Source organism: Prunus persica, chromosome G5 (assembly GCF_000346465.2).
Source record: "Prunus persica cultivar Lovell chromosome G5, Prunus_persica_NCBIv2, whole genome shotgun sequence".
In the NCBI taxonomy this organism is placed as follows: domain Eukaryota; kingdom Viridiplantae; phylum Streptophyta; class Magnoliopsida; order Rosales; family Rosaceae; genus Prunus; species Prunus persica.
The window spans coordinates 11,588,370-11,616,329 of NC_034013.1; the positions used below are offsets into that span (position 1 = coordinate 11,588,370).

General features: G+C 35.5%; 4 protein-coding genes across 5 annotated transcripts; 2 read left to right on the top strand and 2 right to left on the bottom strand.

The window, feature by feature from the left end:
* LOC18777186 (uncharacterized protein At5g41620) lies at window positions 1,043-6,211 on the top strand. The gene is made up of 3 exons (XM_007211028.2): window positions 1,043-2,774; window positions 3,464-3,598; window positions 4,196-6,211. The coding sequence occupies exons 1-3, from the start codon at window positions 2,364-2,366 to the stop codon at window positions 5,705-5,707; spliced, it is 2,058 nt and encodes a 685-aa protein (XP_007211090.1). The 5' UTR covers window positions 1,043-2,363; the 3' UTR covers window positions 5,708-6,211.
* LOC18777898 lies at window positions 7,679-8,900 on the top strand. The gene is made up of 3 exons (XM_007209712.2): window positions 7,679-7,868; window positions 8,131-8,269; window positions 8,366-8,900. Exons 1-3 carry the CDS (start codon window positions 7,705-7,707, stop codon window positions 8,420-8,422), a joined length of 360 nt encoding a protein of 119 aa, XP_007209774.1. The 5' UTR covers window positions 7,679-7,704; the 3' UTR covers window positions 8,423-8,900.
* Window positions 8,139-10,203, bottom strand: LOC109949094. Of its 2 annotated transcripts, XM_020563442.1 has the most exons (7): window positions 9,881-10,203; window positions 9,622-9,788; window positions 9,434-9,536; window positions 9,219-9,335; window positions 8,964-9,134; window positions 8,700-8,823; window positions 8,139-8,621 (listed from the first exon to the last, which is right to left on the bottom strand). In XM_020563442.1, exons 1-7 carry the CDS (start codon window positions 10,151-10,153, stop codon window positions 8,485-8,487), a joined length of 1,092 nt encoding a protein of 363 aa, XP_020419031.1. In that variant the 5' UTR covers window positions 10,154-10,203; the 3' UTR covers window positions 8,139-8,484. The 2 variants fall into 2 exon arrangements, with proteins under 2 accessions (XP_020419031.1, XP_020419030.1); XM_020563441.1 differs by having other exon boundaries at window positions 8,139-8,823.
* Window positions 20,619-24,577, bottom strand: LOC18776606 (BTB/POZ domain-containing protein POB1). Its single transcript, XM_007209795.2, has 6 exons — window positions 24,161-24,577; window positions 23,162-23,296; window positions 22,701-22,822; window positions 22,553-22,616; window positions 22,105-22,384; window positions 20,619-21,722 (listed from the first exon to the last, which is right to left on the bottom strand). Exons 1-6 carry the CDS (start codon window positions 24,426-24,428, stop codon window positions 20,924-20,926), a joined length of 1,668 nt encoding a protein of 555 aa, XP_007209857.1. The 5' UTR covers window positions 24,429-24,577; the 3' UTR covers window positions 20,619-20,923.

The window sequence follows — 27,960 nt, forward strand, 5'->3', positions numbered from 1 at the left end:
GTCAGGTGATGGCTGAGTTTCAATGGATTCTGTGTGCTGAGCAATTCTAAAGCCCACTGGACACTTAACTTCTCCCTATCCAGTTAAAGAATATATTTTTTTGCATGAGGCGGTCGGACCACGTCTGTATTGGATCAAAACTCAAAGACCCATTTCCGATTTCCTTGTCGACGAGAATTAATAGGCATGCATGTTGTTGCTTCAGTAAATGTGATGTGAGTTTGAGATGTAGATGTAGTAGGTGAGTAGTTACTTTCAAAGTGAAACTCCAACACGCCAAGGAAAGATATGGCATGAAAACGCACGCAACATATCTTTTTTTCTCTGCACCGTCTGATTAAGAAACTGATTGGACCCAATTATACTGTTCTGTAGAATATATGCCCATTTTGCAGCAGATGCTATGCTGCTGTAGACGTATGTGTTTCTGGACAGAGAAAAAGAAGGAAATGAGATGACCAAAAACAAAATATGCAAAGAATGATCAAATGAATTGCCTCTGTTAATTTGTTAGTAGGTCACTGACCAGAAAATAAAGAGGGGGCCCATTTAAAGACACTGATCCCTTTATTTTGGAGGTAAACCCTATGATTGGGGGGGTGGGTTCCTACTTGCAATGGATAGTTTGGAATTTCTGGTTTCAAACAGGTCTTCTCCATTTTGTATAGATTGGACAGATAGTAATATCCAAAAGATTAAAAAAAGAGTATTTTGTTACTGAACAACTTAAGCTGTAATTCTTGTATAATTCATACATAGAGAGTTTGGATACTTTGCTTTTAACACTTTTTTTTTCTCTTTATATATATATATATATATATATATTTTTTTTTTTTACAATTTAACACTTATGTATAAACAATTGATCTGTACAATCAATCAAATCTTGGCAGGTAACTTCCCTAAATGTTATCCAACCAACCACTTCCTTACAACTTTTTCTTTTTGGTAATGGGAGAACACATATGATGAACTGACATTTTATAATATATAGGATAAATTGTAGCGATAGTCCCTGGATTAAGATCAAATTTTACTTTTCGTCATTTCCATTGTTTTGTTGTTACTATGGTACTTTAATTATGCCTTCAGCTACAGAAACCATCTTTGCCGTCATATCTGTCAAATTTTCCGTTAGAAATGATAACATGGCATTGATAAGTTCTACTTAACATGGGCAAAAATGTATTTTTGCACAAAATTTTAAAAAATAAAATAAAATAATCATATATATATATATATATCTCTCTCTCCAGCTCAATTCCTCCCCCCCTCCCAATTAGGTCGGAGGTTCACTCTCAACTAAGTAAAATTTCTAAAGCTTCCTCCCAATATCCATTTGAACTGCAAAACACCATATATGCAAAAAGAATCCGGTAACAACCCATCCATTCGTAACCTATAGAGGCCAAGGAAGGGATTTTGGAGGAGGTTGGTGGTGGGCTGTGTAGCTAAAGCCATGTTTAAATGATTGGTGGGGGCTGTGAAGAAATTGGTGGGCGGGAGAAGAAATATGGGTGAGAAGGGGCCTTGAAAAATGGTGTATTTTGATCAAAAACCAATGCAATAAGAATATATGAAAATGGGACAGACAATGCAAGCGGCCCACCTAGATACCCATCAACCCTCTGCTTCTTTGTTTTGATCAGATCTGGGGTAGAGGATGAGGCCTCGGGTTTTAGGTTCGTGGGTGCTGGGGTTGCGACTATGGTAGAGGGTGGTTGTGGGATAGTTTGAGGGTTGGAGCTTGCAAGTGGCAATCATGGGGAATGGGGGAAGAGGGAAGAGTGCACAGGAGGGGAAGAGAGAGAGAGAGAGAGAGAGAGAAATTTTTTTTTTTTGAATTTCCTAATTTACCTTTAATTTTGACAGAAAATTTAACTAAGTTGACGGAAAAATCAATTATGCAACATGAGAGCTAATTGAAGTACCACGGTAACAACAAAATAATAAAAGGGACGAAAAGTAAAGTTTAGTCTTAGTCCAATGACCATTGCTACAATTTAGCCTATATATATAAACAGTATTGGAGGGGTAAGAAATCAAACTTAGGTCCTCAAGTATATTGATAAATGCTCTTAAACGCTTAAATAATAAGCGAAGCGACCAATAAATGCTTTTAAACGCTCAAACTACAAGCGACGATGAACTGACTTAAGTAGAGAGAACAAAGAAATACAACATATGAGCAATGAAAAAAAAAAAAAAAAAAAGGGGAAAACCATTGTATTGCAAACATTATGAACATTTTTATAAACACCACTGTGCAACTGTAGTTCCAAACCCAAAAGGAATATTTTTATTGAGAAAAGAAAGATGAGAGAGAAAGAAGCATTGGGGAAAGGAAGCCTAGAGAGAAAGAGATGAAAAGGGAAGGAGAAAGTGGGGAAGGGGGAGCAGAAAAGGAGGAAAATTTGGGAGAAAAGTTGAGGAGGAGGAGAGGGAAAAGCAGAAGTGGCCCAAGTACTCCAGTAGTGTCCTCATGGAGACTTTGCCCTTTTGGCCATAATACCATCATTAAAGACCCTCACCTTACCAGTAACACTACCACCTCCTCTGTCTCAGCTAGAAAGCTAGCTGCTGCTCTTTGGGAGTTTCAAAACTACCACTATCTTCCCCTCTCAAAGATGCACAGAGCTCCTCACAATAATGGTGGTCCTGCTGCTCCACCTCCTAGGTTGAGACATCTTCAGCTCCACCACCACCTCAGCAAAGACAAGGGTCTTGATCTGTCTGACTTTTTGGCTGATAATTCTCCCAGTTCTCCTGACCAGGTACTGGTTCTGAATTTTTTGTCTCTTCCTTTCCAAAGTTTTCGGTCTGTTTTCAATTGAGTTTTTTTTTTGGGTTTGTGTAAATTTGTTCCTTTGTTTCTGATTGATGTTGAAATTGGGTCTGTTTTATATACCAAAAGAAAAATTCGGTCTGTGTTTTTTGTTTGTTATTTGCGCTGTTTTTTTTTTTTTAAGAGGCCAGATCATGTGAAGGAATGATATTTATGTTGATGGATACATCCTGTCCTTTTGCTGCTTGTGTTGATTTATTGCTGTTTCTATGAGATTTATGGAGCCTTAGGGTTACGTGTGAGTGATGGTCAATGCTTATTATTATTTCTTCCTTTCTTTATTTCCAAAGAAATATATAATTTTTAGAATTTTTTTATATGTTCTAAGTTTAGTGCTTTAGTTCAGTATGCTATTTCATTAATAGATTCATACTGATAAAACGCTCCTTTCTGCCCACTCAGCACCAGATTAGAATTTGTTGATGCCAACTGTAGGATTTCTGGAACTTGATTGTGCTCCCCTTTCCTTCTTTTACACTAAATCACAATGAACTAGACTTTATCCAAAGAAGTATGCACTTGTAGTTGCAATACCTTCATGTTTGATCCATCCTCAGAAACAGTGGAATTTGAAGTTTCTCAGTTGGCAACTGATTTTTCTGTGATTACCTAATCCAGCCAGAAAGTGCAAGCAGTTTGCGGAGGCATATTGCTGCATCATTGATGCAACACCATCGAACCATTGAAAGAAACAAGTTGAACAATCACATCTTGCAGCCTGTATCTCCTGCAAGCTATGGTAGTTCCATGGAGGTAAGCAATGTTTATGCTTAGTCAAATGCTTTTTGGGCCTTTATTTTGAAGGATATATAAATTGAGATCGTAAGCAAAGTTGATTTTGATATAAGACAATTTGGTTTCTTCTGGCAATGCCACTACTACAAAATTTTCTTTTAGTAGAAAGAAGGCAGTTTTCATTTGGGTTACTGCTCACTAGGATAGTATGATGTGACCCACACAAACTCATAATGCATGAACTGAGATTGTCTAATTTGTGTCCTTATACTATATGGAAAACTATGGAACTAAGTATTCTTGAAATTTCAAGAAGTTGCACCTAGATTTGTGCCGGTAGAGAGAAGCAATGTTATGAAAGCACAAGCTGTAATTATGTTCCATGAGCGTTGTGTTGTGTTCATTCAAGATTTGATGAGGGAACTACAGTTTCCAATATTTCTTGCATGAATCAGGTGTCTGTAAAGTGTGTATGATGATTGAAGCTGTGCTTATCATCTGTGAAGCATGTCTTATTAGTATCATTCGCAAAGTATTTTCATTAGTGCCTCATTTATAACAAATCTTTCTATGCTCTCAAACCTTCTGCACGGTTTCTCACCTCTCTTTTTTCAGGTGGCTCCTTATGACCCTGCAGTCACTCCTAGCAGTTCTTTAGACTTTAAGGGACGGATTGGTGGATCACATTATAATCTTAAAGCATCTACGGAACTTCTGAAAGTCTTGAACCGAATTTGGAGCTTGGAGGAACAGCATACCTCCAATGTAGCATTAATAAAAGCGTTGAAAGCAGAGTTGGATCATGCCCGTGTCAAGATCAAAGAGTTGGTTCGGGTGCGGCAAGCTGATCGACATGAGCTAGATGATTTGATGAAGCAAATTGGAGAAGATAAACTAGTTAGGAAGAGCAAAGAACAGGATCGAATCCATGCTGCAGTTCAATCTGTGAGGGATGAGCTAGAGGATGAGAGGAAGTTAAGAAAACGATCAGAAAGCCTACACAGGAAGTTAGCGCGGGAGCTTTCTGAGCTGAAATCTTCTCTTTCCAATTCTGTGAAAGAGCTTGAAGGAGAGAGAAAATCAAGGAAGTTGTTGGAAGATCTATGTGATGAGTTTGCTAAGGGAATAAAAGAATATGAACAAGAGGTGCATTTTTTAAAACAGAAATCTGACAAAGATTGGACTGGAAGATCTGATCGTGATCGATTGATTCTCCATGTTTCTGAATCATGGATGGATGAACGGATGCAGATGCAGCTAGAAGAAGCCGAGTGTGGTTTTTCTGGAAAGAACTCAATAGTGGATAAATTAAGCCTTGAAATAGAGACCTTCCTTAGAGCTAAACATATGAGCACTCTTAAGAATACTGAAAACTTGTTGCCAAGGGATCGTAAGAACTCACTGGAATCTGCCCCTCTGAATGAGGCTGTGAGTGCGCCTCAAGACGTGGGTGGAGAAGATGATTCTTTAGGCAGTGATTCAAATTGTTTTGAGCTCAATAAGCCAACCAACAGTGACTTCAAATTGCATGGGGATGAAGCTGTGGATAATCATATTGATGAAAAGTTGAAATTGGAACCCTCAAAGAAAAAACCTGAAAGGGTAAGAAGCCGTACTCCCTCCAGCTTGCAAGTTAAGTTTGAAGAACAGATGGCTTGGGCCATGTCGTGCAATGAAAATGATAAGTCCCAGATGGTAAATAAAGAGCAGGGGAAAACAGAAGAAGGGAAGCCAACCGAAATAAGCATACCCCAAAAGTCTGAACATTGTGAAGCCACAGAAGACGAGACTTACAGAAAAGGAAATAAACAAGATGAAAGCCAGGTTTCCAATTCGAATCACATGGTTGAAAACCGTATAAGAAGTCAACTTTTGATGTCAGATGTTGGGCATGTACATTCTGAAAATAACTACAATGAGGCTTCCTGCAGTAATACTGGATGGAGGAACCAGCCAAGTCCAGGAAGACAGTGGATGGCACGACTGGCATCCCCTGTTCGTGACATGCCCGAATCTTCTTCAAAGTTGCCCCTGCGGACAAGGGAGAACACCTTGAAGGCAAAGCTTCTTGAAGCAAGGTCAAGGGGACAACGGCCGCGTTCGAAAGCTTCCAAAAACACCTCTTGATCTTCTTAGGAGATGTTGGCTTGAACACTCTGAAAGGGTTTGCTGATCCTGCATTGCCTGCTGGTTGTGGGGATTTGCTTCTTGTGAATATTTCCGTGACACAGTCTTTTGATATGGATATCTTTGTCCTCACTCACTGGAGTTCTGTTTCTCTCTCTGTGGTAGGTTTTCAAAGAGAAGTCTGTATACGAGTGTAATGTTAAAACGTTCCATAGCCTACACAGATCATAAAGAGTTGAAGACCAACAACAATTTTGAGCCATGCTTTCTGGCCGTATAATGTGCCATGTAATGTAGGTTGGGAAAGAAAGTTAAGAAAGTTGAGGAAAGAAAATCATAGGTCTCTTTCTTTAGTGGTACTTTTTTTCTTCATGTTGGAAGAGGTTCTAAGTTGAATCCTCTTCCGGTGATTATAAAAAAGCCCTAAATTGTATGTTTAATAAGTTTTTTGAACTCACATTATGGAATCACTTGAAGTTAAACTAACATGTAAAAAATTGCCAATTTTAGAAGGGGTTTGTAGTTCAAGTGATTAAGAGTATATATCTTGTACTTTAGGTCTTAGGTTCGATTCTTCTCTCTCCAATATCGCTGGTATAAAATAATAATAAAATTATTGTCATCATATTATATGATGAAACAAAAATAAAGCTTAACAAAATTATTTTGAAGTATCTCAATATTTTGATCATATTTATTTAGTGAAGTATAGACAAAATAAAAGAAAGACAAGAATTACCTACTCATCAGGTGCATTTTTGCTCACCATCTTAACCCTAGGCGTATCCTCACCACTCCTCCTAAAAGTTGACACATGTCCATGGGTTTAACTATAGTTAATTCTTTATTTTTTATTTATTTGATAACATTATTATGAGAAAGAAACAATACTTCAATAAGATTTTTCTTGATTTACCCTTATTAACCTTGCAAACTTTCCACTTTTCTAAATTAATTAACAACTACACAAATAAATAATTGGCAATTGGCTTATGTCCTGTGCTTTAATATGAATATCAATGAAGAACACACCCAGATACTTTGAATCTCAATTGGCTTTAGTTAACTCCTTTTATACACGCCCAAAAGTTACACTGCCCTTCAATATATTATTACATTGCAATTTCTCAATATTCTTGAACCTGTTTTCTTTCTTTAACCGATGAGTTAATTATGATGTTGCAAGTTTCCAACCAATTAATTTTAACGTTGCAAGTTCTGGACTAATTAATTCTGGTTTTATTATTCTGATTAAAGCTTACTCCATAGGAGCAAAATATATTGGAGTTGCAGAAATTTCAAAAACAATGAAGGAACCAAGCTCTGCAATAATACCCTTCATTGTCTCATTCCTCTTGCTCTGCAGTACGGTTCATTCTATCATTCCTTTCTGTGCTAGTCTTGATCCACCAGTAAAGACGATACCAACATCATGGACTAAAAAAACTAAATAATGCAGAGCAATCACCAAAGTATAAAAAATAATCAAGCAATACAAAGTACTAAAAAAAAAAGTAGCATAGATTATTACTTATCTTTCACTGAACAAATGAAGGAAGCTTGCAATTGAAGAGCAATGTAACTTTTGAGCGTGTATAAAAGGAGTTAACTAAAGCCAATTGAGATTCAAAGTATCTGGGTGTGTTCTTCAAAGTATTGAAGCCCGTGAATTGATATTCATATTAAAGCACGAGACCTAAAGCCAATTGCCAATTATTTATTTGGGTAGTTGTTAATTAATTTAGAAAAGTGGAAAGTTTGCTAGGTTAATAAGGGTAAATCAGGAAAAATCTTATTGAAGTATTGTTTCTCTCTCATAATAATGTTATCAAATTAATAAAAAATAAAGAATTAACTATAGTTAAACCCATGGACATGTGTCAACTTTTGGAATGGGTGGTGAGGGTACACTTAGGGTTAAGGTGGTGAGCAAAAATGCACCCCCTACTCATCAACATATTATAGTCCCTCTCAGCTTTCCATAGAGTGAGAGAGAGATGGCAGCGGCGTCGTTTAGGTGGGTACTACAGCTGCACAAGGACGTGCCAAAAGCTGCTCGGTTCTACTCCGAAGGCTTGGACTTCACCGTCGATGTATGTACTCTTCGCTGGGCTGAGCTTCAATCCGGCCCACTCAAACTTGCCCTCATGCAATCCCCCAAGTAACTCTCTCTGCCCAAGGCTGGGAGTTTTATGCACACTACCTGTTTGCTTATTTGTCTACAAGAGTTGTTTACTCACCGATTGCCATGAAATATTACATTTTTGTATAAGTTTGTGTGTCAACATAAAAATGAAGTTCTGGTTCTTGGACTTTGATCCTATTAACATGGTGTCACTGGGTTTTCTGTTTATTTAACAATAAAACAATTATGGTTGTGGAGTATTTGATCGAAAATGGTAGCTGCTAATCAAGTTTCACAGTGATCATGTCATGCAGAAGGGAATGGGATACTCTTCACTTCTGTCTTTCACAGTGAAGGACATTAATCAAACAATGACAAAACTAATGGCTTTAGGAGCTGAGCTAGATTGCCCTATCAAATATGAAATCCATGGCAAGGTGATGACCGAAATTCTAACAAGAACTTTGATGTAACTTATTTTTCTATTATTGCTTTTGTGGATGCAGCATTTCATGTAACAATCTTGTGGCCAGGTTGCATCCATGCGGTGTATTGATGGGCACATGTTAGGCCTCTACGAACCCGCCTAGGAGCTCCAGAAGAAGTCCCTTAAATGCAACTAGATGAAATAGTAGGCTGCTTGGAACTTTTGTTATGGCATTTTGAAATCTTTTGAACACAGAGAGAAGATGTGAGAGATTTCTCCTTTTCTTGGGTTCCCTTCAACAATTGACAGTGTTTGTTCATCCAAATCGATCACAGCTGTGCACAGAGTGTAAAGCAATGGACCTGGAAACACGGCAAACAGTGTTACCACAAACGTCTTGGAGGGGACAAAAAGGAAGTTTAATCTATGTTCTAAATCACCTATCATGTAGATGGGGTACTTTGGGTCATCTGTATCTCCTAGAAGTGATAGGAAATCTTCTTTTGATCTTTTAGGTAGCACAGCCGCTTTGCTTTGCCTTGTTTTTGAGTTCTCATCATGTACCTTCACAGAAACCAATGATTTTAATTTAGTTGAAATTGAAGCAAGTTGAATGATCGGCTTCAAATTATTTGATTTTACATTTCTGTGTAGAATCTACTGCATTGTACCACCAATCTGTTTGGCATACAATTTTGCTTTACCTGATCAACCTGCAGATGGAGATACATATTTGCACGGAAGAATGGTGTTGCACCAACCTCATAAACTGAAACCCGGTTTCTTGACGCAGTTTCTACATTCGAAATTTTGCGTGTCCTGGTCTCAATCAGATTGTAACTGTGTCCAATGGAAACTTCTGATGATTTGATTCTCTGAAGAGGCAATTCAAGCCATTAAAACAACTGACAATGAAGCAAACACAGATGCTTAAAGAACTCAACACTACCATGCCTTACACATAATGCGTCATCAATGCTTGCTGCTTCGAGGAGGTCTCGTGAGATGAAGTTCCTCCCTATGCCTCCAGCAACAATCTCACTTTCAGAAGGGGGTACCGAATTCAGCGTAAAAGCCTGTAGGTTATGCATTGGATAACTTTTTCAGCATACAATTTGGTTTTGCTCCTGTCATTTGATTTCAAACACTGCAAAATAGTAAAAACAAAATTTACCAATCCATGGCTGTTGAGCCCAAATGCACAGCTAGGGAGCTCCCCTGCATAAGTATAAGCAATGAACGATAGCCCATTGAGCAGAGTTCCCTTTATCAAATAGCTGCAAAATGGTCAACAAGACGTTGACTTATTGTCACAAGATTTGCAAAAGTGGAAAAAATGCAAGAGAAAGAGAATGAGCATACGCGTGGCCAACCAAAGCAACATTTGCATCTTCATTGTGTGCCACAACTGCCATGGACTCACTAGCAACAAGAACATCAGAACAGTCATCTGGGGTATCGATTCCCTGGTTTATCACCATCTTAGGAAGAAATGCAAGAATCTCCTTCCTGAAGTTGATTAGTATAATCTGCACATGATAATTAAACAACCACAATGTGACCAATTAATGCAATTAACGAATGGGACAATTTAATTTTTAAGCATATAAGCACGTATTACCTGAAGAACTGGCACCCCACTTCCCTCTGCTGTTCCTATGAGCTCCTCCCAATATCTTGGAAACTTGTTTCTGTTATTTTCAGTGAGAGATTGGAGAAGTTGCTGTGCTTCTGGGGTTTGAGCAAAAGGGAGGAGCTGGTTTTGAAGAATGAGGTCATTGGCCAACCTGCTCTTTATCTGGTTTGAAAACCTCTGGCCTATCAGGAAGCCCATTCTGTATGCATCTTCACAGGGCCCAACTTCAAATATCTCCAACCCTTTTGCTTCCACCATTTCAGCTGCTGCATGCAAAGTGAACTCAATAAAGGGAGGATGGCCTTATCTTCTTTAATCTTCAACCCCTAACTTATATTTACATGTGCAGTCGTTTATTGGTTTTGAAGTTCCATTGTCGTATTTTCTGTTTCCATGCCGTACAGAACGGCCAGTGTTTAGAAACGACATTCATTCTTAGGTGACTTAAAAGAAAAACAGCTTGATTGTGAATTTGTGTTGACTTAAAAAAGAAAAACAGCTATATTGTGATTATGTGAGAGAGAGTTGTAAGTTTAAAGTAAGAGCTTATAGCTTTAGTGGTAGAGCACTTAGCCCGCATTTAAAGCGAGAGTTTGACTCTGACCCACCCTTGGTAGGCCTTGAGTCTCTTATAAACCACAAAATATATAATTTTGAGTATGCTCTTTGAGAGCAAGAAAGCGAACGTAAATTAGGATGGTGGTACACCATGAAAGATTTTAAAGAGATCTGATAGATAAGTGTAAAGAACTAAAGGCAAGAGATCGAATAAGAGAGAACTAGATGAAGATTTGATTATGCTTAATATATCAAAACACAATGCGTGGATGGGTCTTGCACCCCTTGATTAAAACAAAGATCTTAAACTATATCTTCAAAAAAAAAAATCCCAATCACCCTCACTTTCTTACTAATCATGCTGACTAGATTTGGATTCTTCCACAGCAGCTGATTAAGCATGTGAACCCATCTGTATAAAAACGAACATGATTAAGATCTGACATTAGCTGGAACAAAAAAAGTTAAATAATGCATTAATTATAAAATGATTATATTGAGATCTTGAGCTGGTCGTATTGCAGACTCTTCATCATATAACAAAGACAGAAGAAGCATCGCTATCTCATTGTTTTCCAGAAAGATTTTGCGACAAATCTTAAGAGAGAAGCTGGAAAATTAATTGGGATTAAGAAATCAAAATCAAGTTCACCAACACTAAACCTTTTTCCAAATGGGTTGGAACATCCAGGACCCAGAGAATAAAGGGAAGATAGTACTTTATAATACTTGGGATTTTAATAAAGCTATTGCAAAACTCCTCGTCAATCCCAACTATATGATGAGCACAAAATATAGACCCCCTTGAGAAGTATATATCAGTGGGAAATTGACACGTGGAAAATTCCCCATAATTCCACCAAATGTTTGCATTCCAGTAATGACAAAAACAATAGCACTCATGTTTGTTAAAGATGGTGCAATAATCCATCAAAAGCACGAGAAAGAACCGTTCGATTTTGTAAAAGTGGGAAACAGAGAGAGAGAGAGAGAGAGAGGTAAAGCTTGCATCCAAATTTGGTATTGTGTTTGTATGCTTGTAGAGGTAAAGAAAAGGAAAAAACATTATAAAATGACAGAAGTAAAGAAAAGAAAACTAAAGGCACACTGTTAGAAACACCTGCGATTGGGACTTGGAGATTATATTTTCTATTTAGAGATTCGTTTTGAGGAAGGCAAAGTATAAGAGCAACTCATTCGCCTAGCTAAGGGCCAGACCAACATCTTAGAAGAAACTTATTTAAAATAACAATATGGTTACCCCAAAAATAATGACAATATCATCGTTGTTCGGCTCGTCCTGTGAGTAATTATTTTGGGATAAATGTTCGTTACATAATTAGTTATTGTGAGAGCAGTGTTCGTATGTAAATTTACTATTGAGTGGAGGTGAGTAAGGTGGTGTAAATTTACTATTGAGTGGAGGTAAGTGTTTCCACCACTGGCCTCTTCCCCACTCTTTTTATTGGAGTCTATGGTGCGGTTACTTGATGAAATACTACCACACAATCAACACAAAAAGAGATAGAAACATTATCCAGCTCAACAAGAAACACATCAAATAGGCTGATGTACAAATTCCAGACAGAAGATCCCGACCATTTACATGGAGACAGAAAGAACACTATGCATGCTAAAAGACATAGCATATATACATTTGAAGGTTACAAATAAATGTATACAAAGCCACCCAAAAAATAAACTACATCAAACATTCATTAACACAACTTTCTGGCCAACTCAAGTTGTTTGAACTATGTACGCCAAGGATATTTTGGTAATTGAGCAAAGCCTGTAGGAGAGATGTCTGGGAAGTTGTTGCTGTGGGAAAGCAAGAACCAAGAAGCTAATGTTTTGTAAAGCGTGTGAGCGTGTGAGCTTTGTAGGTTTCTTCTTCCTCATGCGTTGCCTGCTTCAATATTTTACTCCTCTCCGACTCCAGAGATTAGCAACTTCACAAAACCCTAACTGCAAAACAAATCACAAATACAAGTGCTTCCTGTGTACCAACAAAATCCCTTGAGTTAGATTTACAGGTTAAAAAAAACACAGGGCAGAGCTCGGAGTTTCAGCCCTACTTGAGAAACTGAAGGCAATGATTATTTTATACACACAGAAATAAAAAGAGGCAAGCCAAGCTACAAGAATAGATAGATACAAGCCTAAGATATTAGGCTTAAATATATATAGCTCCCTTTCGAGGGTAGCCGACAAGATAAACATAAGAAAAAGTGAAGCTAATTATGAATTAAGATATGGGCTAAGCATACTTAAGTGGATAAGCAGTTGAAGCAAATCAATTAAGATATGGTAAACAAATACATATATAGGATAATTAAGTAGAGGAATATATTGAAATATATAGTTGAGGGAGCTCCCTTCAGTCCAAGTACAGGAAGCTTAAGATCCAATTTGTCTCCCGCTTCATTCACACATTTACTGGGTGTCCTGAGCTAATTTACCCAGTATTTGGATGAATGACTCGGCAGCTAATTAAATCCTACTGCCACCCATGAGTGGACTGAAGAAAGCTCTCTTCACCAAACTAAATAGTCAAATATGAAATGAAATCTAAGGAAGATTTCCCATGTCCCATGGTAACCCTAGCTCTCAACCCATAACTACAAAACTACAAAACTTCAAAGAAAGAGAGAGAGAGAGAGAGAGAGAGAAAAGAAAGGCTTGCTATTACTTTGCCACCTCAACTAAAGGAGTCATGGATCTTCAAATGGAGGTGATGGCTTTATATAAGCTAAAAGAAAAGCTGATGTCAGACCACACATAATATTTTATTATATATTAATTGGACATTACATATTATTTATTTATTTAAACAATTGAGGGGAAGTTATTCATATTCTTTCTTCCTTTCATGTTGCCATGTATTAAGACTTCTACCAATAGTCATGAAAAGCCCATCACTTATTTTAGTTATTCCTTTGCATATGCCCTAGAGATTTCTTTATTTCATTATTTTTTTAAAAAAAAAAGTTAAGAAACAATGAACTATACTCTAATCCTAATCCTTATTAGGATGCCGTACAACATTATGAGTTAATTAAGCATTAATCCTAACTTGACAAGATAGATGAAAAATTCTGCACAAATTATTATTATTATTTTGTTCAAATTTACAAGGAGTGGGGGGTTTCAAACCCAGAATCACTGGGTGATGAGGGGAGTGCCTTAACCACTTGCGCTACTCCTCGTCCTCTATAAATAATTTGTTAGTGATGAGGAAATATTCAATTACAGTATTAATACTGTATTAATCTGTCAAATTCAAAGGGAATACGTAACTTATCTTTGGCTGACATACAAACAAAATTAAACAGCCAATTACATATGGGAAAAAGTCCCAATTATGCTGTTTGTTGACAAAGAAAGTTGCTACAGGGAGTGAGACTATGAAGCTAAATAAGTACAAAAAAAGAAAAGAGAAATGCTGATTGATTGAACCCTATAGCTAGAGATTCCAGTAAAAACCTATATCTTCCTAGCTAGGGTTTCATGGATACAAGCCTAATTTGACAAAATCCTAGTAGCCTTTTTGTTTTCTATTTTAATACTAATCTATGGAGGTCCGTCCGATATATTATATGGTCTTTTTTTAAGTCTTTACCAAAAGAAAAGAACTATACAAACCTGATTAATGTTATTAATTAAATATCATATGTATATATGTGTGACACGTGTTAGCAATTGTGTGGGTTACTTAGATCTGGACGGACAACTGGTCCTGTTTTACATCAGTGCATGCCTTTCATTTCATATAATATGGGTTTAAGGTTTAGTTAACTTCAGTTTTTTGGGTCCAACAATGCAGATTCATTATTTGAGGGAACAACAATATAAATTCTGCCCCATGAGAAGGACGAGTTGGGGCCATCTGTAAACTCAATGGTCAGCTGTTCGAATCCTATTGTTATTGTGCGAGTTCCTGATTTGCCTACACAAACACGCTGTGGGGCCTGGAGTATGGATAGGGAATTTTGAGCTTCTGCATTTAATAATCGTGCATTTATTCTTATTTTGTCAAATTTTGATCATTATAATAATTTAACGACTTATAATATGAGACGTAAAATTCTAATTACTATTCTCTGTTAACAATGTTAAGTCCAAATAATATTTAAAAAACAACACAAAAAAACCTATCGGTCAACTACACGACACCATGGTCGACCCCTTAACCCAGGCAACTCCCTCCGCCTATCACAACCAACCAACTTCCCCTCCTCTCTCTCCCCCGCTTTCTGTCTTTCCTAGTAATTCAACTAACCACCGACCCACGCTACAGGAAACTCCCTCCTTCTCACCAACAACCAACCTGCCTCCTCCTCTTCAATTTTGGTTTTGGAGAGGTTGATGCTTTACTGATGGGTTTCAAATTGGGTGTTGGGGTGGTGATTGTGGGGCATTAGGATCGACCAAGGGGACGATCCACCACTCTGTTGCCTCTATCCCCTACCATGTGATTACAAGGGGAGATAGAAGGGGAGAGAGAAGAGGGGAGGTTGGCTGACGTTAAAGAGGGAAGCCTGTGGGTATAGGGTGGTTGTCGGAGGTTTTTTATTTTATTTTAGTTGGTTTTTTTAATTTAAAATTTATATAAACTTAATGGTATTAACTTGGAATTTGACTAGTCATACCTTAAGTCATTAGATTATTGAAAGCGCATAAAATAACAAAACAAGTTTATTCTACATACTGATATTTTGAAGCACATAAAATTATACGACTAAAAGCTGTTCAAGTTTTGATCAGTAGTAGAAACCAAATTGATATGTCACTATATATCTTTTCATCGGCGAAAAGACAATTGAACAACGAACGTCCCTACGAGACATGTTCGTAATAAATTGTGTGTCAATTCAAGTCCAAAACGTAAAACCCCAGTTCTTGAGCTTCAAGAAGAAAAAAAATTATTAATACAAAAAAGAAAACCACAACGAAGTTGGTAAATGAACGAACTGAAAAAAGTTGGAAATAAATTGTATAGTTCATGTCACTTTACCTCAAGATCTCACAAAAGAAAAAAGAGACTCATCAATACTCATTTTTGTTTTAAAATGATGAACAACTCATTTCTGTTTATAATCATAAACTATTTATTTTTAAATTATAAAAGCAGTCTTCGGTTAGGTGAGTTGGACAAGACGGTAAACCCACCCATTTACACCTAAATTCGAAAGTCTCACTTCCTATAAATTAGATTAATTTAGAATAATTTAGACTATTGCTTCTACAAATAAATAAATAAATATATATATATAATCCCCAAAATAATTTCCCATGCTGAAACTTTTTAAATAACTAGCATTCCTGGGTTAGCTTTTTCTTTCCATCCTCTTCGGTGTCAAATATTCAAACCCTTATCGTTGTCGACTCTTCTTTCATTGAATAGTTTGTCGTTAAAAGAAGAGCAAGTGTGCATGATTTTAGGTTTAGCCTGATGCAAACTGATTTGATTTATGAATGGAGTGTTTGAATTTAAAAATACTCGAAATTGTTACGGATTTAAATTAATTAAAGTGTGATTTTAGTTTAAGCTCGTTCGAGCGAGCAAAACATTTAATCTTTTTAGTGAAGATTCCTAACACGCCATGTGGAAAAAGTCATTGGGAATTCTTGCTTGATTTGGGAAGTGTCAACACTTGTCGTAGCCTTCAAATTATGGCTTAATTTCCTTTTCTGGCAAATCAATTACGCATAGCTCTCAAACTCCATGTATTGATTTAACTTAATCTCCTATCTTCCTTTTCCTCTTTCCTTCATGGAAGCCACACTTTATATGCCACTTCGATGTAATTAATAAATGGTGCAATGCAATTGATTAGGTAAACAAAGTAATGGAGCAACATTTGATCAATAGTTTATTAGATAAAAACAAGAGAGGTCTCATGCTCAAATCTTTTGGCATCAATTGTGTGTGTGTGTGAGAAATTCTCTTTCATGTAGTTTAGACTATCGTTTATATTAAAAAAAACAAGAGGCATTTCAAGATTTTTAGTAATGCTACTTTTGCCATTGCATAGAATATAAGGTTTTAGTATTGCGTTGGATCATAATAAAATCAATCAAATATGCCTACTGTTATGGAAGAATTACTTTTGGAAGGGATTTCAACATTTTATTGAATTACTTAGCTAAGTGCAGATCAACAAATTAAGCTTGCCCCAATAATGTAGAATTTTTTTTTGTTTTTTTTGTTTTTGGAAAGGAATATATAAGATATTCAAAGGTGAAATAATTAGGAAGCAGACACAGAGAGAGGGGGTGGGGGTTGGGGGAGGGAACCAAGCGTGAGCCAACGGGAATATGATGGGAATGTGGAAATAATTAAAAGAAAATTTTGTAATCACATCAGATTCTGAGTCACTCGCTGAAATCGGGGTCTTATCAACCCAAAAAGGCTGCCCTGAAAAATGAGAAATGGTACCCCCTTTCCTTTCCTTTCTATTCACCATTTTCTTACTATAACATTTCTTTTCTATTTGTCCAATCACTTCACTACTTTCTCTGCCTACTCTCCTCTGCTCTGTCCATCCATCTTTCTATTCTATCCATCTCTTCTCTTCTAATGGCATCCCTTTATTGCATTGCTTTGCTTGCACCTGTACTGTTTTTTTTTTTTCTTAATCCAACCAATTTCCTCTGTCCAAAAGTGTTTCTTAGTCGTATTATTGGATCATATTTTTCTTGCGGATTTGGTTTGTTTTAATGGCCAGTCCTTCCTCCCAAGTAAAAATAATAACCCATGACCATGAGTTTAGAGATAAAAGTACTCGGAAGCTTCTCATATTTTGTTCTATCTTTTATTTTACGGCATTAAGGTTTTATTCAACGAAACAAATGAATCCTCGTTTGATTATGAAATTTCAATTTAGACCTACTTAAATTAGGAGCGACGGAAAATATCAAATCACGCATCAAATTAATATATCTATGTATTAATATATCAATGTTTGGTTTGGATAAAGTATCATGATTTATTCTTTATTGGGTACAAAATTTGAAGGCAAGCTTCTAATATAAGTAACTAACTATCCACAAATCACAGTATATAAAATAGGGAACTTATCCGTAAAGAATTTTATGTTAACTGTTGATTAAAGATTTTTAATCTCAATCATTCATTAGATGCGTTAATGAATTTTATACTTTCCGTACATATGCAATTCAATGAATGATATTAGAAATCCATAACGTATGTAAAATCTTTAATGGAGCATTTTCTATATTTAGCGAAGAGGGTTTCTCAGATAATAATGCAGAGGCAGTCTCAAGCAACAGACAAGGTACGTCAGCACTGATCAGCAGTGGGCAGGCAGAGGGCATTTCATTTCGATCATTTCATTTCATTTCATTTCATGCAGATATTTGTTATAGAAAAAAGGGTTGATTGATCCATGCCTCTTCCATTCCACAGCTGTTTGTTTCTGTATTTTTCCATTACCTGTCATGCAAATTTTGAAGTCCATCTTTTTGTCACAATGGGGTTTGCAAGAATCATTCATATTCATAAATATGATATTTACCTGCCCACTGTCTCTTCATCTCTGCAATTATGCTCTGGCCTTGCCGGTTTTGTTGGTTTTCTACATTTTCTTTCTTTCTCGTCTTTCAACCCTTTGATGTGATATTGAAATCCAAAGCATTGCCTTCACAGAGAATAATGCTTTCTTTTAAATTATAATATAAATATATATATATATATGTGTGTGTGTATATATTTAAACTTTTTTTCTCTTCTGATGAGTTCTGAGAATAATAATATGTAGGGTTTAGGGAATCTACAATGTTCTTTTTCTTAAACTTATAGAAATAATCAGCAGTGTGTTGGGAAGAAAAAACACCTTCGGGTTATGTTGCTGAAGATAATATCGGGGAAACAAATTTGCGAGTAAATTCTGTGTGCTTTTTGTATTGAATATGGCTACCAAACTTATCTTGTACATGTGAGCTCATTACTCTCTTCTTTTTCATCCTTGGTCGAATTAGTGTCAAATAATCCAATATGATAAGTTAAATTGGTGAAATTATAATTAATTATGACATGACATATAACACGAATAGTGAGTATAATCAGGCAGTGCATCTTTTGGTTAAGCATGAACTTGTGTCTCCTGACTTTTTATCTACTTAATAAAGTTCATTTTTAATCATAAAAAAATAAAAAAGCACGAATCACAAGCTATGACATGACACGACTTAATATAATCAAAGTTAATTAAGTCGTGTCATAACACGATTTAATTATTTATCTAATAATCTGAAAATGAGAATTTATGTATCACGTGGCAGATTGAATGACAAAGGCATCGTTAAGTGGTGATATAAAGAAGAAAAACATGAACAACAGAGGAGGTAGGAAAAAAATAACAATAATAAGATAGAGAGTTTCCTCTTTGAGGTGTGATATTCATGCCTTATGGTGGTGATAGATGCATATTCTAAGCATGTAGGCAGACACAATACTATTCAAAGGTTAAAAGGTTGCCTTAGCTTTGTTGATATGACTGAACAAAGCAAGCAGATCCCATGTAAATTGTAATGCTGGGATGCCTTGGCTGCTAATAAATTCATATAAAATTTGTAAAGCCAGATCAAACTTTTGGTGTTACGTACTAGTACGCATGGTTTCAATTCCTCATGCCGGAGTCGGCAATAAAGCAAAGATTTTCGTAATTAATATAATTAACAAGTTAATGATCCATAGCTGTTGCTACTTTCAATTTGTTTAACAAACTAATTAAAGGAGACAGAATTTAACTTTGCTCTGGTGAAGCACAAGCACCCATATAACGTTGCATATTTAATCAATTTTAATGAAGCTAGTGATGACGATTTAACAAAGCAAAGATTCATTCTTTCACATGAGCAAAATATTTAAGATTGTTTGTCTCAATAACATGTACTTGGAGACTTGGAGTGAGGAAGCAACACGAACATAATCTTCATTTCTTTTCTTTTAGGGGTTAAATCAGAATCAAGAATATAATAATTCAATGAGTTATATTCCCATTGTGATTAAAAGTACTATATAGATGGTTGATTAATTTTGATGGGACTGTTTCTTTCTTGTGGATATATATAATGCAAATATGGAGGAAGTAGAGAGCGGTAGTAAAAAATAGGGAGATTTTGAAAAATGCTAAATGAGAGAGAAATTTTTTTAAAAAAGTCAAAATAAACAAAATTGCCCTTATTTATTTTTGGATTTCTTAAGGAATCTTTTACATTTGCATGTCTTTGATTTAAAAGTTGAGAGATTTTTCTATTTTTTTTGAAAAAGTTTTGACTTTTTTCGAAAGTAAAAGTTTTTTTGTGGCTAAAACCTAAATTTACTTAAAAGATACATGGCGTCTGCAAAATAATAACGCCAAAAGTCCACGTAGCAAAAAAACCAAAAAGAGGTTTCTCCAAATATCCCTCGTACATAAATGGATTATTTATTCCAATTCCACAGAAAGGTAAAAACTGCATATACCATACTTGGATGTTCGAACGATAAGAAGCAATACTGTTTGAACTCTAAAATTTACAGTTTCATCGTTCCAAGCTTAGCTATGATGAGCAGGTGGACTTGTAAACAGCAGCAAGCATCACGAAGTTTGCTGTGCCAAATAGCTTAACAAGTACAAAAATTGCCATCTGATTTGCCTAGTTATCTTTGCACCTAACGTAAATAGAAAAAAGAAAGATACAAGCAAACATTAATAGAATCTCATGTGGTTTTGTTTTGTTCTTTGTTTTTTTTGGTCGGAAATTTGGTTTTGTTTTGTTTGCCTCTTGCCCCAGATATACATTCCCACTCAAGAGTAATACTATTTAGACACACAACATTGACCACCTTATGTGGCAACTGATGTGTCATGCCATGTCAATTAATGAATGTTGCCATGTCAATTAAAAAACAAATTAAAAAACCCTAGCATTCCTAGTGAGTGGCTTCATGGCAGCATTCATTAATTGACATGGCATAACACATCAGTTGCCATATAAGGTGGTCAGTTAATGTGGTCCATGTTGTGTGTCTAAATAGCATAAGCCAATTTGTTATTGGAATTGGGCCGAGTTGAAACTTGACCTGTTTTTGGGTGCACGAAATTTAGACTTCTTTTTATTAAAAAAAAATTGGCAGAAGAGTTGAAATTCGGTCTCGAAAAAGCCCATTTCACTACATATTCCATTACCAATAGAGCCAGAAAAAAACAGTAATTTACTGAAAAGATAGTTGAAAAAGAAAATGATAAAGGCAAAAACAAAAGGTTTTCAGTAACCCTACGTTTTTCATTTCTTTGGGAACGAAGAGTTGAAGATATGAGAACAGCTTGACCGGGGTAAATTAAACTACAACCCAGTCTTTGATGCCAAAATGTACCTAAACCTGCCAGACATCTAAACTACAGGGGGTGTTAGACAAGGCAATCAAAGCTCTTCCAAATCACTCCGCCTAGAAAGGACTCATTGCCTTATGGTGAGCTCAGCCTTGAGATGGAGAACAGAATCGATGAAATAGATGCTGTCATCGGCCATGAATGACGTCCAGGGTATACCAAACAAGTTGCGATAGCCAACAGCCTTCCCTCCGGTGAAAGTGTAATTTCCTTTGTATTTGCTCAAATAATCCTCCCCGGGCTTTGACCTTGCTGAGAACTCATAGTCAACTGTAAAACTAACCGATCCCTTCTCTTGCATCCCCAAAAACAGCCCAAAGCAATGAAATGAGCTTTGTTGGTCCATGTTGCAATGGGCTGATAAGAAAAATCCCTGCCCACCAAGGTGAAAAGCCTGTGAGTACACCCGACCACCTGGAAATAACCGTGCACATTCTTCGCGCTTTAGGTCCAGGAACACAATACATTGGTCATGGGGTTGTTCAAATTCCACCAGCTTGATTGGCCGGTATTTGTAAGACCGCTCCCCAAAGCGACGATCCCCTAGAGCAAGGGAGCGCTGCCTGAATGGTGCCTCAGCCTTAAAAAACAAAGACTCAAGTACTATCTTTGATGCAAGTGCAGGATCAAAGTCATTGCAGGTTAGGACCTTCCTAAGCTTCCGGCACGACATGTGTGGAAAACGAATGAGCCGACCAAGGCGTGAGCCAAGGACTTCTCGTCGTTCTTCCAGTTTTGGATAATGGGACCGAGCCCACCTTAGCACAAAATCATAAATGCCATCCTCTGATGCCACCTGGAGATCATCACTAGACAGTACAGCCTCAATACCGGCCAGGGGCAAGTTCAGCACCTCATCCTGGAACCTGATAAGAAATATAGCAGTTCAAGAATCATACTGTTGAATATGCAATTCACTCAATAAAGATAATGGATTAAATCAATTAATATCGACTGATTTAATCAACCGAGAATGGAGGGAATGGACACTTTACAAGAATTCAGGCCATATAAGTAAATGTTAATACTGGAAGAAAAATAGGGAAAACAAAAGGTGGTTGCATGTTTAGGAAATAAAAAGGCTCTGAAAACTTATTTACCCAAACATAAACAAGAGGCCTTCACAAATGGGTGGAAACAGAAAAGGATTAGAACACTCGAAAACTTCAAGTAAAATTTTAAAAAAAAAATATATATATATATATATATATCTCCAAAAGAGACTAGAGTTGTGTGAAAGAAGCTCACTTGGATATCTCTTTGTAGCATCCAGCAAGGAACTGTTTTGCTGCATCTGTCAGTGGCTGAACTGCATCAGCCATCAAAACACTAGACGGAAGGTCCAAATAAAGCAAAGCAGACTCGCGAGTCATAGGAAACTTCCGCAATTCCCTACTGCAATATCTCATGCAAGATGCAACCTCAAATTTGTCAGCAACCTTGAACACATCCAACAAAGCAGGAGGTGTTATCGTGGATAGAGTGTTACTATACATAAAATTAATAAGGTCCATGAGGGCAGCTTCTTCTGCATTTGGATTAAAGAAAGAAAGTGTAGTTATTGTTAGAGAAGGCTAACACAAAATTTAACGATTTTCTTTTTTTGAAGAAATAGCATAACTACAGTTTGCAAATTTCCTTACGGAGATAGATCAACATTTTTAACCATCTAATAATACAATTTGGGAGCAATTACCAGATGCGTGAATTCTTAAAGTTACTTGCCGTTGTTCTGACTCTCTCATCCCATTCGAAAACAACTATAGGAGGCACAAAATGAACAAGTTAGTGACTGGAGATAGCCATTGAACAAAAGCAGCAATCACCAGGACAGGATCCCTCACCTTATAGAAAAATGGACTCTTTGCAGCCAAAATTGGAGAACTGACATGTATGGTGTTGACCTTGAGAACTGTAGAACAGTCCATGCTCCAGGACGAGTCATTACTATGCACAGCTTCATCAACTACAAAAGTTTCTAGTGAATCGTCAAAATCCTACCATAGCCATTCAATAACTGGATATTAAAATACAATACACGATGGTGACCCAGAAATAACACAAGCCACAGAAGTAATTGATATACAATGATGATACATAAATGTGTGCTCTTTCAAATGTAATAAAGTAGATTTTCATGAGAAATCACCAAAGCAGTATACTAGTAGTAGGAAGAAAACAAAACTTCATATTCTGTACATATGAGTAGGGTAAGCTAATTTAGATTGAAGGCAACAAAATTCATGCAATTTTTCCAGTACAGGCAGATTGGCGAGTAACAACAAGAGAGACCAAAAGGATGTACCTCTTCCAACGCCAGAAGGTGACTCGTTCATTGCCGCAGCTTCCTCATCTTGATTTTCAAATGCCACATCATCCACTGTATCTGGTATGTTACAGTTTAAGACCTGCTCCTCACTGTGCGCAAGAATGTCCTCAGCTAAGAGCAAAAGAGCAATTATAATCCAAATCAGTAATATGGATATTCACATGGATTCTAAAAGCAAAAGTTCACATTTTCTTTTCTAGTAACGTAAAAACTAGAGTAAGTAAAATACGTGTGCTGATGCACGAAATGCCTAAACAGTTCAAACTCAAGATAGTAAAGAAATGTGGCAGGAAAAAAAAGAGAGGAAAGAATAAAAACTAGAAATAGGAAGAATTCTTGTTAAACAGAGACAACATACAAAGGCCATTACACCATCATATTGTTATTATATGTTAACCAATAAGGTATTACAAAACACACATGCTATTAGATACCGCAAATTCAATAACTGGTGCTGAGTATTTATATTATTACCCATTTCTTCAAAAATAGCATCCTCTTAATTAAATTAACCTCGTTAACTGAAATTTAAAAACTTATCAACAATCATGGACACGGCAAAGTGCCATAAATGTAGTTTTCTCTCACTGTAGTAGACTATCTTACACGACAAACAAAACAACAAGCCAACATAACATGCACAAAAAAAATGTAGCTTTTTGCCTAAATTCAAGAAACTATGCTTTATGGGGTTGTGCATAAACTAACAAACACTTCACATTTTCAAACCCTAAACCCTATCGACCAAAATTAAGCCAAATGCACACGCACCCACTTGAGCACTATTAAGGCACACACACTCCCCATCAGTTCCACTCAAAGATCCATAAAGAAACCATTAAAGACCTCCACTTTCCTTCGATTTCCCTCGTTTTCACAGCAAGCAAACAAAACCCAATTCCATCCAGACCACCAACCACCAACCGAAAAATTTCAAAATTAAATGAATAAATAACTATAAAAAAAAAAAATTACCACTGTCTCTCTTAATATCGGCCCTCCTTCTCTTTTTGTTACGCTCCCAGTCAGAGGCGGTGGAACATCCCACACCGTCGGGTTTGGCCTCGGGGGAATCGGGTACGATTTCGATCCTCAAAATCCGATCGGAGAAATTGATATCATTGAACGCGAAGGTGAAGTCCTGGGCCTCCGGGTCGGAGCCCGACTCGCCAAGCCCACTCGGCGATTGGTCCGAGTCCGTAATCGTCCGACGACGGAGAAGATCGACGTTCGGTTTCGTCATGTCCACTGCGAAACCCTTTGCCCAATTCAAAATGCCTAAAATTAAACGAGTAAAATAAACAATATAACGTTAACAGGGGGGCTTATCTTTCAATTGAAAAAGAATGCTAACCCGCACGGGCGGTCGTCCGGGTTTTTTTTTCTTTCTAAAAATTAGATAAGTTTATTTTTTCACGAAAATGAAAAAAAAAAAAAATCTAATTATTGGAAGGAGGAACTCGAACTTAAATAATTTACAAATAATAGGTTTGTCCGCCTCCCTTCTGTCCGTGTAGTTTAGATTAAAAATAAAATAATTAATTATTGAATAAAAGAAAGTGAGAATAAAAATGTGATAACTATTAGGTTATGTTAGAGCCCATGTGTATAAAATAGTAATAGTTTTATTCGAATTACAATGTAAGCATACATAAAATTTCAAGTTAATTTAATTTCTAAATCCACTTAGGGCTCGTTTGGTACACAGGACTGTCTTGGCATGGACTGTGTTTAGGGACTGGTTTGGCTTGGCTTGGCTTGGTCTAAGTTGGATAACACTTATCCTGCGTTTGGTGTATGCTTGGACTATGACTAGAATTTTTTTTATTTTTTCAAAAATATCTATATATATATGTATATATGTATTTTATAATATATATAATATGTATGTATATATACATACATATAATATATATATGTATATATACATGTATATAAGTATATTATAATAATATTATATATTTTAAATAATATAAACGTACATACATATATATATATATAAGTGTATATAGGTGTATATATGTATATTATAATATACATGGGTATAATACATATACATATATTTATATATATGTATGTACAGTCCCCTTATATTGAGGGATCCCTCAAATAATTTTATTTGAGGGACGCCCTTTAGAGTACCCTACAATTCTTTTCCCAATAATCCAAACCATCTATTTTTTAGGTATTCATTCATAGATCATCCTTACAAAAAATTAGACAAATCGGAAACCGTTTCGACATCCAATTGTGTCTTACAAAATCAATGAACACGGTGCTTTAAGAAAAGTACTAAAATTTCAATAACTCAATTGAGTGGTCACATGATATCGGATTCAAGTGATTTTTTGTAGAGATGATCTTTGAATGAGTATCTACAAAATAGACGGTTTGGATTAGTGAAATACAATCCGGAGTGGGGCCTACAAGAGGTGTCCCTCAAATAAGCTTATTTGAGGGATCCCTCAATGGAAGCTCTCTGTATGTATGTATAATATAATATATATAATATATATGGGTATGTTATAATAATAATAATAATATACATGTATATACGTGTATATATGTATATTATATATGTATTTATATATACATATACATTATATATATTATAAAATACATATGTATATATATTATATATTATAATATACATATATATACGTATATACATGTATATAATATATGTGTATATAGGTGTATCTATATATTATAATATATACATATATAGGTGTATCTATATATTATAATATATACATGGGTATAATACATATACATATATATGTATATTATAATAGATAATATATATGGGTATGTTATAATAATAATATACATGTATATATGTATATTATAATATATATACATATAGTATAAATATATAATGTATATGTGTATATACGTGTGTATATGTATAGTATAAATATATAATGTATATGTGTATATACGTGTGTATATGTATATATACTTATATATATATATTACATATATACATGTATGCTATTATTATAATATTAATATGTATGTGTATATGAGTATATTATAATAATAATAATATACGTGTATATATCTATATGTATTTATATATTATATATGTATATATGTGTTTATATATATATATGTATATACGTGTATATATGTACATTAATATATAATATAATATATATTACATATATACATGTATACATGTATGTATTATTATAATATTAATATGTATGTGTATATGAGTATATTATAATAATAATATATGTGTATATATCTATATGTATTTATATATATATATATTATATATGTATATATGTATTTATATATATATACATGTATATGTGTATATACATGTATATATGTACATTATAGTATATGTGTATGTAATAATAATAATAATAATAATAATAATAATAATAATAATAATAATAATATATGTTATTAGTATTACAATATAATATATGCATCTTATATATTGGTGAACATAGGACTAGCTAATCCTCCCTTTCTACATGGGTTTAGTAGTCCCCTCCTAGTGAGGTATTTTTGGTGGGCCCGGTATTAGCAATCCCATCTAAGACTAGAATTAAATGAAACAAACATGGTACTAAATTTAGTCCAATCCAGTCCAAGCCAAGCCTGTGTACCAAACGACCCCTTAGATGATTGCTATGGACTAGAAAAATGTGGTTGTTAAGTAGACTTGGAAGGGAAGTGTAAGTGCCGGCTGCTACCCTGTTGTCTGGTGACCTTTTTGGGGGAGTCAACCAGTTCATTTTGGTGGGATTGGGTTTGAAACAAACATCCCAATCACGTTCGGTTGTTTGGGATCCAATTTTAAATACAAATTATTAGGTTTCCGATTTCAAATCCAAGGCTAAGATTGAATACCATATATCAGATATAGGGTGCATTTAATTTACGAGAAAATAGGATTTGAAAATGGAAAATCAAATGGTTAGTTACATGTTATAGGTCTGCAATGGCCAACAATTCAAGTGTGTTTACACTGAACCAAAGGAAGGTGTGTATACTCTGTTAGGCAGGGTGTATAGCACCACCTCCTTCCACTACTTTGATTAGTTGTTTGTCATGACATTATTCTTTTTGAGTGTTCAAGATTTAATTCAATTCGTTTAACAGATCGATTTAATATAATATAATATAATATAATTTTTATTAGATTAGAACTCTAAACTTCAAAATTAACACGATTGGATTGGATGACAGATTTTCTTGTCTAATTGGTTTTGTATGGAAAGTAGTGAATATTATTTGCGTAACGTCGGTTTTCCATTGTTAGTTATCTTTTGTTATGTTGCATGGTTTTGGCCCGATATTGGTTTCCTTCTGTGTTTTTTAGGCCTAATAAGTAGGGCTTACTTCGTTAGCCCATTTCTTTCCAACCTCAGATCAAAAAGGAAAAAATAAAATAAAAAGAAGAACAAATTGGATGCCAAAGAAAGTCCTTAGCGGTCAAATGCATGACAAAACTAGTGCAAAGTCAAAGAAAGTCTTTTCGTTCCCTTTTCTTTGGTCTGAATAATTTCATGGTTAAATTGCCACCAAATTACCAGAGCAATCAACGCGTGTCGTTTATGCTAATAAGTACCAAACACTAATTGTTCCACCCGCATTCAATGGCCTTAGATTTCTTGTTTCTTTACACATAATCTAACATTCAATTAGTTGTCAAAAGTAATTGAATAAAATCGAAATGGATTGGATTCTCCTAAACTGCGCTCTTCCATTGTTTATCAGTCTGACAAAAGTCAAGACCAACGTTTGAAGAAAGT